The sequence below is a fragment of the Peromyscus californicus genome, unplaced genomic scaffold (assembly GCF_007827085.1).
Source record: "Peromyscus californicus insignis strain IS unplaced genomic scaffold, ASM782708v3 Scaffold_10__1_contigs__length_136768540, whole genome shotgun sequence".
Lineage (NCBI taxonomy): Eukaryota > Metazoa > Chordata > Mammalia > Rodentia > Cricetidae > Peromyscus > Peromyscus californicus.
Window position 1 is genome coordinate 28,905,162 of NW_026294391.1, and position 16,498 is coordinate 28,921,659.

Here is a 16,498-nt window from a genome sequence, read left to right on the forward strand (position 1 = left end):
TAAGTAATGAAGATAATATGCAACAAACTGAATGACCATAGGCACATGGGAGAACAATGAAAGAAATACCTTGATAGAGGGAGACATTATGGGGTAAGGGAGAAACCTGGTGCTAGGGAAATTCCCAGGAATCCACAAGGACAACCTCAGATTAGACTACTAGCAATAGTGGAGAGGGTGCCTGAACTGGCCTGCCCTGGTAATCAAATTGGTGAATACCCTGTCATCATAGAGCCTTCACCCAGTAATTGATGGAAGCAGATGCAGAAATCCACAGCCAAGCACCAGGCCAAGCTCCAGGAGTCCAGTCGAAGAGAGGGAAGAGGGATTACATGAGCAAGGGGGTCAAGATCATGATGGGGAAATCTACAGAGACAACTGAACCAAGCTCAAAGGAACTCACAAACTTTAGACCGACAGCTATGGAACCTGCATGGTACCGAACAAGACCTTCTGTATGTGGGAGACAATTGTGTAGCTGGGTCTGTTTGCGGGGGGGCCCTGGCAGTGGGATCAGGATCTATCCCTGGTGCGTGAGCTGGCTTTCTGGATCCCGTTACCTGTAGTCGGACACATTGCTCACCCTTGATGCAGAGGGGAGGGTCTTGGTCCTGCCTCAACTGAATGTACCAGGCTTAGCTGTCCCCCCATGGGAGAATTTATCCTGTTGGAGGGAATGAGGGAGTGGGTTGGGGGGAAAGCCACGGTGAGGGAGTGGGAGGAGGGATGAGAGGGGGATCTGTGGTTGGTATGTAAAATGAAGAAAAAAATTTAAAGAAAAAAATAACAACACTATCACAATAAGGAAGGATCTACCATCATGGCCTGATAACTTCCTAAAGGCACATCTCCCAGTGTCAATGTCTCCAGAATTAAATTTTAAAATATGACTTCGGGAAGTTACTTTGGAGATTTAATGTCCACCTCAATAGTTTCTGTATAGCTATACCCTGTTAGTAAACTAGAATTGTCACACTCAAAAAAAAAAAAAAGATTAATCATGTAGGCCAAACTAAAAAACTACACAGATTAAAGGTTGTGGGAGAAAGGAGTAAAGATCAGAGTTAGGAAGGTGGGGAAGAATATCTAACAGGAAAGACTTTAAACAACCAATATGGAAACTTACTATAGTATAAGCTTCCTGAAACATATACATATTCCCACTCATATATAAAAAAAGTGAAATGATCATCTAATGGAGAGAAATACCCCCAACTAGACAACAAATATTACCAAAACTCCCCTGTAATACAAGAAATGGGTTACCACATTTTAGACAAAGATTGTGTTAGACAAAGATGTCCCAGAGAACCCACTCCCAATACTATAGGCCACTGTCAAAGCTATTAATTACCCTCATCAACTTGATGGTAAGAATCACAAGATAGTTTTAATTTACTGAACAAAGCACATACTTCTGTCATAGGGCATGGAGAAACCTAGCTGCTATTCAAATAGAAGCTTCAACACTAATGACTATGATTCACAGTGCTAAACACTGCTATACACACTAGACAAGAAAAGTAATCATCAATCTGACTCATTTATTAATCCTGTGACCTACTATATCAACCTACTGGCAACATACACTGGTGCAATAGTGATACAACTGTTATAGGGAAAACCAACCCTTTTTTATTGGAATTAGGGCCCACTCCATGAGATGGAGCCCATATTGGACAGTTAATATGGATAAGGTCACACAACTTAGTGAAGTCCCACTAGTATGACTCTGCTAAATGGATACAGTAATAAAGCCACCCCCTAAAGGCATATTGTTATACACGTTGGTCACCATAATGCTTAATCCTCTTCAGAGAAGTTTCTTGCAGTGTATGGTAATTAACACAAGGACCAACAACTGAACAATCTGCAGAGAGTGAGAAACTTTGGAGTGTTGTACCCTAAATGGGATATTTGTATCACACTGTTCCCCTCAAGGCTCCGGGATCTATGTGGAAGAGGAGGCAGAAAGATTCTAGCCAGAGGTGGAAAAGGACTTCCACCAGACAATATTTTTCAGAAATTACAGAGTAAACAAACACATGAAATCAGAAAGACTGTAACAGAATGTACAAGATGAGTAAAAGCTCAAACCTGACAAATTCTTAGCATGGATAAGGGGAAGTGGGCACAAAGTCCCAGTCCTAGCAAACTGATTCACAATTGATAGCTGCTGGGAAAGGGAAAATCAGTTTTCTTCATTGGAGTAACACTAGGTAGGTATAGCAACCACACTGCAAGGCAGGCTACATGTTCAGGAATAGTTGACTAACACAAGTCAGACTCCCAATGTTCTTTTTATGTGATTTTCATTTTTTTTAAGAGAGAGAAATAACATGAAGTTTAAAGGATAGGATGGTAGAAGATGATCTAAGATGAGCTAGGGGAGGGGAAAGAATATGGTCAAATTAAATTCTACAAAAATTTCAAAGAATAAATAAAAGCAATAAACACAGAAAAACAATTTTAACCAAAAACGCCACAAAAATCAAAGTTTTACTTACAATACAATTTTATATCATCAAGAAATAGTTTTATTCTCTAAAATGAAGGCAATGGTCTAATTATTCAAAGAGGAGGCTTTTATTAGAGCAAACAGCAATGTTGGAGTAGCACAGTGAAAATTTCTAGCAGTTAATCATTAGGCTATTTTCTGTATTTGTTTCTATTAGATAGAAAAGAGTCTTTCTTTCTGAAACACTACAGCATTATTCAATGTAGAGGAATTAATTTCCAAATCAAAATAGAAAAAGAGCAATCACCTGGAGCTGCTTGGTTATCTATTCCAGGTCTGGCTTCATCTTGTCCAGGTTTGGGGAATCCTCTGCCCTTGGTTTTTTCCCCAGCTTTGTTGAGATATAAAATGAAAAAAAAAGGTATACATTTAAAGCTAAAACACATTTTGCTCTGGTATGAATGTCAAATAAAACTTCCTATAATAAAATACAGACTCTCTTATAGTGTTGTCATGAAACGGCTACCATTATGCTCACATGATACACAGCTTTCAGTTATCTGGTAACCCAATTTAGACAATTTCAATCCTTTGTGTTAAGAATAACTGCCATGTTCTTTGTGTCAATGTTCATACTTTTACAAAAAGAGATATTTCAGTATCAACACCTTTACAATTTGGTTATCAGATAAAAAGGACTTTACATAGCAAAATGAACCAATTCTAAATAGAGAGAGGTATGAAACACACACAAACATATACATGCACATACCCTAATATATCTGTGTTCAAAGATTAACTACTCTCATTTTAAGGGGTTTATTTTATAACTTGAAACAATCTACAGTTTTACTTCTTCTGTGCTCAAAGCTATTCATAAATAGGACCAGTGATGGAAACTATTCCATCTTTTTACAGCATTTTTATTCTACTTATATAGGATCAACTGCCGCCAAAAATCTATACTTCATTTACAACTAATTTCACCTATATACACCAGACTCTTCTTGATTTATTCTTAACAACTACCTTACTTACATTCCAGGTTCAAAACTCCCAATTTAAAGAACACTAGTAATGTTACTCACATTACTTTTTCTTTTCATAGTCTCCCTGTCATCTGTTTCCGGATGTTGACCAGGACCATACCACTTATGCCTTATTACTGTGACATCATCAATAAAGAGTCCAGCTAACACCCTGAAATGGTTATTCTTGGCAATTTCTGGATCTCTTCTGTCTTCAAGACAACAGAGTCTGTTGTAGAATATTATTTTAAGGTGTGCTACTTTTGTTTATGTTGCATTTGTTTAACTCTGTGAAGCTGTGTTACTATTCCTGTCTAAAATACCTGATGGTCTAATAAAGATCTGAATTGCCAATAGGAGGCAGGAGAAAGGATAGGTGGAGCTGGCAGGCAGAGAGAATATATAGAATATAGAGAAATCTGAAAGAAGGAGAGAAGTAGCTAGAGAAAGGAGGACTTGGGGGGGGGGGATAGCCAACCAGTTACACAGCAAGTCACAGAGTAAGAGTAAGATTTACAGAAGTAAGAAAAGGAAAGCCCAAAGGCAAATGCTAGACAGGATAATTTAGGTAAAGCCAAGCTAAGGCTAGGTATTCATAATTGAGAATAAGCCTCCGTTGTGTGATTTATTTGAGAGCTGGGTTGCAGGCCCCCCGAAAAGAGAAAAAAAAATAAGTGTCTCTTTGTCCACCCTTCCTGATAATGTCTTACACTCTCATTGCAATGTTTAGCCACAGGTCCCTCTATTTTCATCCAAACCATTAGGTTTCTTTTGGCCTTATTCTACTCCTGGTACAACTTGAACTCAACTGTCCACCTCCATCAATACCTCTAAATGAAGTATCCCTTCCTTCTACAACCCTGAGCAGTGAGCTCACCTCCAAGTCATTTATCATCAACTTTCTATAGTCAGAAGCAACAGAATAAAGGTTAACAAACTAGTTTTGTAGATAGCTAGACAGGAAGCACTCTGAGTTTCATATGGTTTCTCATACATTCTTCTTTGATTGCTTTTAACAAAAACAAACCAAAGAACACAAAAAACAATCTTATCACACAAGTACATGGGATAGATATAGCCTGCTCTCTGTAACACCCAAGATAATCTCAAAAGAAGAGTTGCTGCTGTAATTTATTTCTAAGTAGATTCCTAAAATATTTTATTCTGCTTAAGTTCCCACATTTCTCTCTCTCTGCTCCATTCAGCAAAAGCTTTCAGCATCCCACTTCATATGAAAGTAGACTAAAGGCTATCTTTGTGAATGACCTGAGTTATCCCCACTATACCACCTTAAAACTATGCTTGAGGTTGAGGATGGGGTTCAAAAGGCAAGAGTTCTTGTTGCTTCACTTGCAGAAGACCAGAGTTCATTTCTAACACCCATACCAAGTGGAAAATAACTTCCTGTAATTACAGTTCCAGAAAATTTCAATGCCCTCTTCTGTCCTCTGGGGACATCTCCATGTGTGTGCAAAAACACATGTGTAGACACACATACAGATAAATAACAAAAATACGTATTTTAAAGTTTCTAATTCCCCAATAACCAAATCCCCAAATAGTTAAATAGTAAAAATACAAGATAAAGAATTCAAAAGTCCAATTTTAAAGATGATTAATGAGCCCAAATTGGATTTAAATGAACAGAAAAATTCAGGCAGTACATTCAGAGATAGGATGAGAAACTCAGTAACTTGCATAGAAAATAAAACAGAGAGTGATTTTGAATAAAAATCTAGGCACAGAAAACCAAATAAATCAAAATTTAAAACTCAATTTACCACTGGTTTCAGGCAGGGATGAGCAAGAGATATAGACCTGAAGACTATGAGTGTGGCAAGACAAACAAGGACTTTTGAGTGTCATACCTCATCTCTTTCAGGAGGAATCACAAGTTTCATAGTTAATCTATGAATAAGGAAAAGAACCGGCAACAAATTGAATGGCCACAGACATACTTACAGAGATTAATCATGTAGACCAAAAAATTTACATGTATTAAATGGGGTGAGGAATTGAAGAATAGAGGTGGAATTGTGGGGAGGGACATTTAACAAGGAAAGCTTTTCAAAAGGGTTATAATGAAACCTATCGCAATAGAACTTCCTAGAAATAGGTATATTAAAAAGATTACAAGAGAGTGACCATGCAATAGAGGGATACTCCCTCCAAGAAGACATCACTCATTACCTAATGAAAACCTATTTTAGAAATGGGTCATTACCTTTTGAAGTTCTGGCCAAAGCAGTCTCACAGATCCCCCTCCCCCAATACACTACAGGCCACTGGTAATGCTACTGGCTACTCACTAAAATTTGACAGTAAGATTTCAAGGTAGTTTTAATTTGCAGAATGCATCACAAACTTATATTGAAATGGAAGCTTTACCCTAACTGGCTATATTTCATAGTGCCAAAAGGTGCTACACACACTACCAAATGGGGCAAAGAAATCATCAATCTGGCCCATATACTAACCTAGTGATGTACAAAATCAACCTTCCTGTAAATATACTGGTGCAAAAATAGAACAAATGCTATGGGAATAAAAAGGACTGTTTGACTGGACTTAAAGTCCACTCCATTAAATGGGCCCCATACTTGACACTTAATCAGGCCAAGAACCTGAGATTAGACAGGCCAAAAGCTTTAGGGGAAATCCTACTAGTATGATTCTGATGAATGGACATAGAAATACAATGACTCCTATGACATATTGCTATACTCATTGATCAGTGCATCACACAAGCATCATCAGAGAAGCTCCTTACAGTGAGTGATAATTAAGACAGTGACTTACAAGTGGACAATATGCACAGAGCAAGAGACTGCAGTGCTCAACCCTAAATTACATACATCCCTCCCCTCAAGACTCAGGGATCTATATGGAAGAACAGGCAGAAAGAGTTGAGCTAGAGCTTGAAAAGGATGTCCCTCAGATAGTACTTTTTAAATATAACAGAGCAGATGCACAAAGGAACTTACAAAGACTGCAACTGAATACACATATACAATCTCAAGCCTGACAAAATCCCAGCATGGAGAAGGGGAAGCAGGCATACAAATTCCAGCCCTATCCAAGAATTGATAGCTGTTAGAAAAGGAAAATCCATTTTCTTCAGTGGAATAACACTGATTATATGAACCACACACAAAGGCAGGCCAAGTGTTCAGGAATAGTTGGATAACACAACTCAGACTCCCATTTTTTTTAATGTGTTTTACATGTTTAAGAGAAAGTAAGAACATGAAGTCCAGAGGATGGAGAAATGGAGGACAATTTGGGAAGAGATGGGGGAGGGGAAAGAACAGGAACAAAATTAAAATGCATGAAAATATTAATAAAAGCACTAAACAAAAATAATTTAAATCAAAGTTGCTATATAAATGAAGATTTACATACAGGAGAATTTCATAAAATCAGAAAGTATTAAAAAAAGATACATTAATTTATAACAACCAGAAACTTTGGACTAGAATACTACTAAAAATTTCTAGTAATTTATCACTGGGCTACTTTTTTTTTTTTTTTTTTGGTTTTTTGAGACAGGGTTTCTCTGTAGTTTTGCACCTTTCCTGGAACTCCCTCTGTAGTTCAGGCTGGCCTCGAACTCACAGAGATCCGTCTGCCTCTGCCTCCCAAGTGCTGGGATTAAAGGTGTGCGCCAGCACTGCCCGGCCATTGGGCTACTTTCTATAGGTTTTCTTAAAACAGAAAAGAGTCTTTCCTTCTGAAACATTACATCATTATTCACTGTGCAGAAATTATCTTGCAAATCAACATGGAAAATTAAAGCAATCACCTGGGGCTGCTTGCTCATCTTTCACAAGTCTGTCTTCATCTTCAAAAGGGTTGGTGAATATACTGCCCTTGGGTTTTTCTGCAGCTTCTTGGAGGTATGAAATAAAAATAAAAATGATGTACATTAAAAGCAAGAACACATTATGTTCCTTTACGTATGCCAAATAATAAACCCTCCTATAATAAAACATAGAATCTCCTATAGTATTGTCCATAAAAGGCTACCATCAGGCTCATGTGATATGTGGCTTCCAGTTGCCTAATATACCAATTCTGATAAGACTTTAATATTATCTGTGAGGAATACCTGCCAGGTCATTTGTATCTGTGTTAATAGTTTACAAGAGAAAAATTACACAACCAATTCCTTCACAATTTGGTTACTAGAAAAACATGAATTTTACTTATCAAAAAGTATTTCTAAACTTCTCTGTAGGGAGAAATCTGAAACATACACACAAAATATATGTGTACAAACCTCAGTTACATTTTTTGAGGGTTTATTTCATAATGTGAAACAGTCTACAGAATTGCTTCTTCTGGGTCAAAAGAAGATGGGTCATTTATACTATGAATAAACAGGATATGTGAAAACAAATGCCCCATCTTTCTAGACCCTTTTATGCCACTTCTTCTGTTCATAGAATAGGATGTAGTCTATATTCAGCTACCAGGACAAATATCAGATTTTTAAAGATTATTTAATTACATTTAATTGCTGCCATAACTTTACTCTTCATTCACAATTAATTAAACTTTATTCACCAGACTCTTATTATTTTACTTTTAACAACTGCTATACACCCCAGGTTTAAAAAGAAAATTCTTTCAAAAAAGTCATATGAAAACCCATGGCAGTATGACTATATCAACACACACCAAGGCAGGCCATATGTTCAAAAGTAGTCAGCCGACACAAATCAGATTCCAATTTTTTATGTGTTTTTCCACATTTGTTTAAAAGAGACCTGCCTCAACTGAATGTACCAGGCTCTGCTGACTCCCCATGGGAGACCTTGCCTTAGAGGGGGTGGGAATGGGGGGGTGGGTTGTGGGGGGAGGCTGGGGGTGGGAGGAGGTAGGGCAGGGGAATCTGTGGTTGATATGCAAAATAAATAGAAAATATCTTAAAAAATAATAAAAAGAGAGAGAATAAAAATATGAAGTCCGCCGGGCGGTGGTGGCGCACACCTTTAATCCCAGCACTCGGGAGGCAGAGCCAGGCGGATCTCTGTGAGTTCGAGGCCAGCCTGGGCTACCACGTGAGTCCCAGGAAAGGCGCAAAGCTACACAGAGAAACCCTGTCTCGAAAAACCAAAAAAAAAAAAAATATGAAGTCCATAGGATGGAGAGGTGACAATTTGGGAGGAGTCAGAGGAGTACAAGAAATGTGATAAAAATGTATGAAATTCTCAAAGAATAAAAGCATTAACATAGAAAAAATAATTTTAAACAAAGATGTCACATAAGTGAAGATTTATATACTTTAAATTTTTATATAATCAGGAAATAGTCTAATTCTGCAAAAAGGAGGCAATAGTCTATTTCTCTAAAAAAAGGAAGCTTTTATTAAAACAAAAATGTTGGACTAGCAAAGTGAACAGTGTACCACTGGGCTACTTTCTGTATTTGTTTTCCTAAAACAGAAAAGATCCTTTCCTTCTGAAAGCACGATTCAATGTACAGAAATTATCTTGCAAATCAATATAAAAGAACAGAGCAATGACCTGGGGCTGCTTGCTCATCTTTCACAGATCTGTCTTCAACCTCCAAAGGGTTGGTGAATATACTGCCCTTGGGGTTTTTTTGTTGGTTGGTTGGTTGGTTTTTTGCTTGTTTGTTTGTTTTTTGCAGCTTTTGGGCGATATGAAATGAAAAATAAAAATGATATACATTTACAACTAAGAAGACAGTGGGAGGCCAGCTCCCCCCTTCTAGAGGGTTCCTGTGAGGAGGAGAGAGGAGTAAGAAACTTAAATAGAAAGATACCGAAGAGGAGAAAGACAGAAACACAGGATAGCTTCAGGAAGAGCTGGAGGAGGAGCTGGATCAAAACCCAATGGTCCCTTCTGCCTCTTCTAAAGGGCTTTCATAACAATGCCAAGGGGCAGGGCAAAAGACCTCCCCCTTGCTAGATCAAAGCACACTGCACAGCCAAGTGCAGACCCTTCCAAACACCTGGTAACTATGCCCATGGTCAGATCATCCCCTTATGCAGTCCTGCTGGGTAAAGCAAGCTCAGATTCTCAGACCCTGAGTAAGTTCTCATTAGTTGTGGTTGATACAATCATTATACTCCATTGTGTTCCTGTTTATATGCCAAATAATAAAGCTTCCTATTATAAAATATAGATGCTTCTATAGTGTTGTCATGAAAAAGCTAGTTGGCTGGTAGCCAAATTCAAATAATTTTATTATTTTGTGAAAATTACCTCCAAGGTTACTTGTGTCTATATTTACAATTAAAAAAAGAGATATTTCAGTATTAATACCTTCACAATTTGGTTATTTCAGGGGGAGTATTTAGCATAACAAATTATTCTAAATAAAACTCTTTTCTAGGAGATATCTGAAACATATACACCCATACATAAATACCCTTGTGTTTAAAGCTCAACTGTTGTCATTCTGCGGCCTTTGTATAGTCTACTATTTGTTTCTTCCTTACCCAAAGACCATACAGTTTGCATTAAGACCTGTCATAGCAAATACCCCATCTTTCTGTAGCTTTCTTATTTTAGTTCTACAAGTCACTTAATAGAAGTAGTCTATCCTTAGCTACCAAGGCAAATATAAAATCATTTAACTATCAACATAACTTCACCCTCCATTTACACCTAATTCACCCATACAAGCCAGATTCTTCTTATTTTAACTACTACCTCACACTCTTAGTTGAATGTGTACACTATTTTTTAAAGAGCTCTAGTGATGTTACTCACATTACTTTTTCTTTTTTTACACTGTCTCTCTGTCATCATTTTCAGGATTTGACTGGCATCCGAGCATCACATTGACATTTTCTTTCTTTTTTTTTTTTTTTTTTTTGGTTTCTCAAGACAGGGTTTCTCTGTGTAGCTTTGGAGCCTGTCCTGGAACTCGTTCTGTAGAACAGTCTAGCCTAAAACTCTGCCTCCCAAGTGCTGAGATTAAAGGGGTGTGCCAGCACCGCCTGGCCACACTGACATTTTTAACAAAGATTCCACCTAAGTTCCTAGAAATGGTTACTCCTGTCAATTTCTGGAACTCTTTTATCTCCAAGACAACAGTGTCCCCTTGTATACCCTTCAATCCCCTTATTTGCTATCTTTCATTTCAGACCAACTGATCAAGTGTTACATTCTTATTGCAAAGTTTATCCATAGTTCCTTGTATTTTCATTCAATCCATCATGTTTCTTCTGGCTTTGCTCCATATCTGATTCAACTTTCACAACTGTTCAATACCACCAATACTTCTAAATTAAGTATCCCTTCCTGAGCAATGAGTCAGCTCCTGCCTCTGAGTCACAGTCTCATCTACTTTCTCTAGTCAGAAGCAACAGAACAGAGGTTAGCAATTTTGTTTTGTAAGGAGCTAGACAGTAAACATTCTGAAGGATACATATGGTCTCTGTGTCTATCACATTTTTTGTGTGCTTTAAAGAAAAAATAACTAATCAAAGAACATAAAAACAATCTTATCACACAGCTACATGAGCTGGATATGACCCTCTGTAATGTCCACTCTAACCTCTATGAAGGAATCGCTATTGCAATTGATTTCTAACTATATTCTCCTGTTATAATGTTTTCTTTTTTTTTTTAATTCCCACCTCTCTCTGCTCCATTCAACAAATGTTCCAAACCTCCACTTTACATGAAGCTTAAAGGCCATCTCTGGAAGTGAATTTACATATTCCATTATACCATCTTAAAACTCTCTTTGGGCCTGAAAAAAAAAATGGGTCAGCAATTCAAAGTATTTTTTGCTGCCCTTCCATAGAACGTGAGTTCAGTTTCCAACACCCAAATCAAGTGGCTCACAATTGCCTGTAACTACAGCTGCTGAGAATATCCAATGCCTTCTTCTGTCTCTGTACCTGCATGCATGTGCAAAAACACATGCACACACGGAGAGAGATAAATATATATTACATCCCCAACTCTTACATAACCAAATCCAAGTGCTGAAATGGTAAAAATTTTGGACAAAGAATTCAAAAGTCTACTTTTACAGACGATTGACCTCAAAGTGGATTTAAAAGAACAGGTAAATAAATTCAGCCAGGTAGTTCAGGGTGAGATGAGAACTCAACAACTATGATACAAAATATAGCAAAGAAACAGAGGTTCTGCAAAAAAATAAAGATACAGGCAAAGAAAAACTGAATAAATCAATATTTGAAATCAGTGGATCACTGGTCCCAGGAAAGGAGGAGGAGATAAAGGCCTGGAGATGAGTGTGTCAGGCCAGATGAGGACTGTGAATGTCACAACTCATGTCCTTCAGTGGGAATCACCAGTTACATAGCACATATATGGGTAATGGATGAGAGTGTAAAATTCAGACACATTTATAAATCCTGTAGGAATGGTTAGGAATATGACCAATGTAAAAGAAATATATGGATTTAAGGGGTGGAGGATGGGAGAGGTCAGAAGAGAGAATGTAGAAAGTGATAACTAACATGAAAATCCTTTCAAACCATCCAAAGGGAAAACCAGTACAATAGAAGCTTCCTGAAAAATACATGTACATGTTTAAAAAGAGTTTAAGTGAAATGATAATATGAAATGGACAACAACTCAAACTGACAGCATATGCTACCAATAAAAGCCCTAGTACCTGGAACTTCTTTTTGAGGTACTGGCCAAAGGTTTCTCATAGACCCAATCCCTAACACTACAGGCCATTGCCTTTACTATTGGTAACCCTTTACAACTTGACAAGAATTCCAGAGTACTTTTAATTTGCCGAACACACCACATATTTATGTCATGGTACATAGAGAAACCCAGCTGGTACTCAACTGGAAGCTTCACCCTTACTGGCTAGGGTTCACATTACTAAAATGTACTATAGACACTACCAGCAGAAAAAAGAAATAATCAACCTCATATAGCTATGAACCCTCTGATACGCTCACTGGCACAATAGTGGTAAGAATGTTATAGAATGAACCAGTTTTTCACTGGACTTAAGGTTTATCCCATGAAATGGAATCTATAACTAACACTGCCAATGAGGCCAATAACCTGTGACAAGACAGGTCTTGGGGCCTTAGGGGGGAAAATCAACCATTATTATTCTGCTAAATACACTAAAATGACTCTTAATGACATATTCATTGATCTGTGCATCACTCAAACCCTGTCAGAAAAGCTTTATGCAGTAGATGGCAATTAATATAGAGACCTAAAAGTAGACCACCTGAAGAAAGTGAGACTTTGAAATACCCAACCTTACACAGGATGTCTGTATCAAACCCCTGCTGTCAAGGCTCAGGAATCTATGTGAAAATGAGGACAAAAAGACTGGAAGAACCAGAGATGGTAGAAGTCTACAAGGAGACAAGATTTTCAGTATCTAACAGGGCAGATGCAGAAAGGAACTCACAAAGACTGCAACAGAATGTATAATACTTGAACAAGCTCAAGCCTGACAAAATCCTAGAATGGAGGAGGGGAAGTAGAAACTAAGTCCCAGCCCTAGCCAAGAATCAATTTACAATGGAGACCTGCTGGATAAGAGAAGATCAAATTTGTATACCGGAATGACACTGGCTACCATTCCAAGGCAGGTCCCATGTTCCAGAATAGTCTGAAAACACATATCAGACTCCCTTTTCTATGTGTTTTTGCCCTCTTTTATTAATTAATAGCATAAAAAACAGGAATTCAGGTAGATAGGGAGGCATGGAAAGATCCTGAAGGAACTGGGGGCAGGGAAAGTATATGATCAAAATGAATTATATGAAATTCTCAAAGAAAAGCATTAAAATGTAAAACTAAAAATACTTTAAACAAAGGTGACACTTAAATGGAAGTTTTAGGTACATTAGAATTTCATATAGTAAATAAATAGTCTAATTTTCTCAAAAGTAGGCTTTCATTAAATACCAAGCATCACTGACTTATCACAGTGAAAATTTCTAGCCATTTAACATTGGTCTACATTTTTATTTGTTTTCTTAAAACACAGAAAAGCCTTTCCTTTTGAAAACACTATACTATTATTCAATGTACAGGAATCATCTTGTAGATTGATACAGAAAAAAATGTTAATCACCTGGGGCTGCTTCTATACTTTCCAAAGCTGTGGCTCCATCTTTCCAAGGTCTAGTCACTCCTCTGCTCTTTGGTTTCTTTTCAGCTTTTTTGAGAAATAAAATGAAAAAAAATCATGTGCACTTAAAAGCTAGAACATGTTAGGTTCCTGTATGCATGCCAAATATTAAAGCTTCTAGTAATAATTTATACATTCTAATATAGTGTTGTCATAAATAACATTCATTCTCATGTGATATACAGTTTCTAGTTACCTGGTGGCCTAATTTACACAATTTTAATACTGTGTGTGACGATAACATGCCAGATAAATTGTGTCTATGTTCAGTTTAAAAACAGGTATTTCAGCACTCAGGAGGCAGAGGCAAGTGGATCTCTGTGAGTTTGAGGCCAGCCTGGTCTACAGAGCTAGTTCCAGGACAGCCAGGGCTGTTATACAGAAAAACCCTGTCTCAAAAAACAAACAAACAAACAAACAAAACAGATATTTCAGTAATCATGCCTTGACAATTTCCTTAGTATAAAAACTATAGTTTACATAGTAAGCATTATTAATTCTAAAATTGTTTTTTGGCTGGCAGAGACCACACACACACACACACACACACACACACACACACACACACTTTTGATATAAAGCAAGATGGAATTTTATAGCTAAGAGTGCCTACATTAAAATCAGATATCAAATTCATAACCTAATGATATATTTAAAGGTCTTAGAAAAGTAAAAACAAGCCAAATTAAAAATTCCTAAAAGGGAAAACGACAATAAATATTTGATTCTTTGAAAGATAAGACTGATAAACCTTTAAGCTAGCCAAAACAACGAAGACTCAAATCAGTAAAAATAGGGATAAAAGTGGTAGTATCACAATATAAAGCACTAAAATCCAAAGGATTTAAAAATATAGAATTAAGTAATGAGGGTAATGTTCAAATTTGAGGAAGCTTACATGTAAACCTCAAAGGAATACAATTTAAAGTAGTGTTGAAAATAAGCACCAATGTGTTCTCGGTAAGCCAATTTTTAAGTGATTTAGTTTTCTTCAATTTTATTGATATACAGGTTTATTTTGTTTGACCTCAAAGTAATTACTTTGATTAAAAATAATTGAGTTTTCAATTTTATAGGTTAAATATACATTCTAGCAAAAAAAAATCTACACCAAATATTTGGAGAAGTACTTTCTGACAAATTTCTTGGTTCTTTAACATTTCTTAGAGAAAGTTTGTCTACTAATTATAATAATAATAATAATAATAGGATAAGTAAATAGAAACAAATCAATATAATTCTATATACATGCAAACAATACAATACATGCTCTGTAAGATGTTTCCAGTTGGTTTCTATGAGTACTGGCAATTAATATTCTAAGTTTTAATTAAAATACCCTAAAGTTTATATACTAAAATATTAGCAATCATTATTTCTAGAAGGAAAGCATATACACAATTTTAGGTTAGCCTATGACCACTGTAATCTTAATTTCTGAATGTTCTGTAATAAATACCAATTTGTAATTAAAAATGCAAAATGCCTCAAAAAAAGATGAATAATCTAGCCACTTCTGTAAATAACAGAATCAGCTATTCTAAAGAAAAAATTATTTGATAAAGCATAACATTCCACTTAAATAGTCATATAGCTGGCCCTATAGTAAATCTGTACATTTGACCACCGATGGATAAATAATGCTAAGAAAAAAACTCTATCATTACTGAACATATACAGACTTGTCATTATTTCTTAAATGATACAACTATTTACATAGCACTTATATTGGACCAGGTTAAAGTATTCTAGTGACAATTTAAAACATAAAGGATGGAGGCTCAGCCGTGGTGGCGCACCTCTTTAATCTCAGCACTTGGGAGGCAGAGCCAGGAGGATCTCTGAGAGTTCAAAGCCAGCCTAGTCTATAGAGTAAGATCCAGGACAGGCACCAAAACTACAGAGAAATGCTGTCTCAAAAAAAAACAAAATAATAATAATAATAATAATAATAAAAATATAAAGGATGGTATAAATAGGTTATATACAAATACTCCATCATTTTACATAGGATTTGAGCATCCTTGTATTTTGTTATCTCTAGAGGCCATGGAACCAATCCCCTCAGGATACTGAGGGATGACTGTCTATGAATGAACTAAAAATAACAGATATTTATACAGTTTCACTGCATGTCAGCAGTGATCTTTAGTGTCCTCAAAACTAATACACAATAATCTACACCTCAGTCTCAAGCAATTTCAGAATTCAAGTGTAGATTAATTATATTAAGTAGAAGTCCTTCAAAAAGCCTTACTTGTCATTCCATAAAGGAAAATTCCTCTTTGTTGTCCAGGTAGTTGAATTCTAACAAACACACAATGCTACCTCTATTAAAAGAATAGGTGTTCTGTTATGTTTCAGCCATCCAATTCCACAGATTTCCACTTATAATTCTCCCTGTGTCATCATTTAGACTTCTAGATACCATTTTTCCACTGTCTTCTACTTTCCTACACAGTGCCCCCAAGAAGAAAAAAACATTTTTTTTGTCTCCTACCATTTCCATTTTTAAATATTTATTATTTACAAACTGGCTGTAACAAGGACAAAGAACTAGCTACAAAGGAAAATAATGTTTCTAAAATTTAGTGGTAACTGTCCCAGTTTCTATTTTAAAACTTGCATCAATTTCTGAAGATTTACACTAATTGCTCATTTATCTATCACCTATACTCTACGATATTAACAAGTCTGGACCTTAGCTCCTCCATCATCTTTCCTGAGTCTCTTTGATGACCCAAATAGATTTCTCTCTAAGAATCAACAACACATTTTCCAGTACTAAAAATATCTAAACACATAATAAAAGGTGACTCCTATTTAAAAGGAAATGATCCATTCAGAAAACCAAGGATTCATCTAAACGACTTTACTTTGGAAG

General features: G+C 36.4%; 1 protein-coding gene across 13 annotated transcripts in view; it reads right to left on the reverse strand.

Moving 5' to 3' along the window:
* Positions 1 to 16,498, reverse strand: part of Scml2 (Scm polycomb group protein like 2) — a 101,301-nt gene that overhangs the window by 54,728 nt on the left and 30,075 nt on the right. For 12 of the 13 annotated variants that reach the window (XM_052722460.1, XM_052722356.1, XM_052722242.1 and 9 more), the window contains exons 8-10: positions 13,558 to 13,641; positions 7,289 to 7,375; positions 2,766 to 2,849 (exon numbers count right to left, since the gene is read on the reverse strand). In XM_052722460.1, coding sequence (XP_052578420.1) covers positions 2,766 to 2,849; positions 7,289 to 7,375; positions 13,558 to 13,641 — 255 coding nt within the window. The remainder of the gene's footprint in view (positions 1 to 2,765; positions 2,850 to 7,288; positions 7,376 to 13,557; positions 13,642 to 16,498) is intronic. The other variant, XM_052721794.1, reaches the window with a different exon arrangement.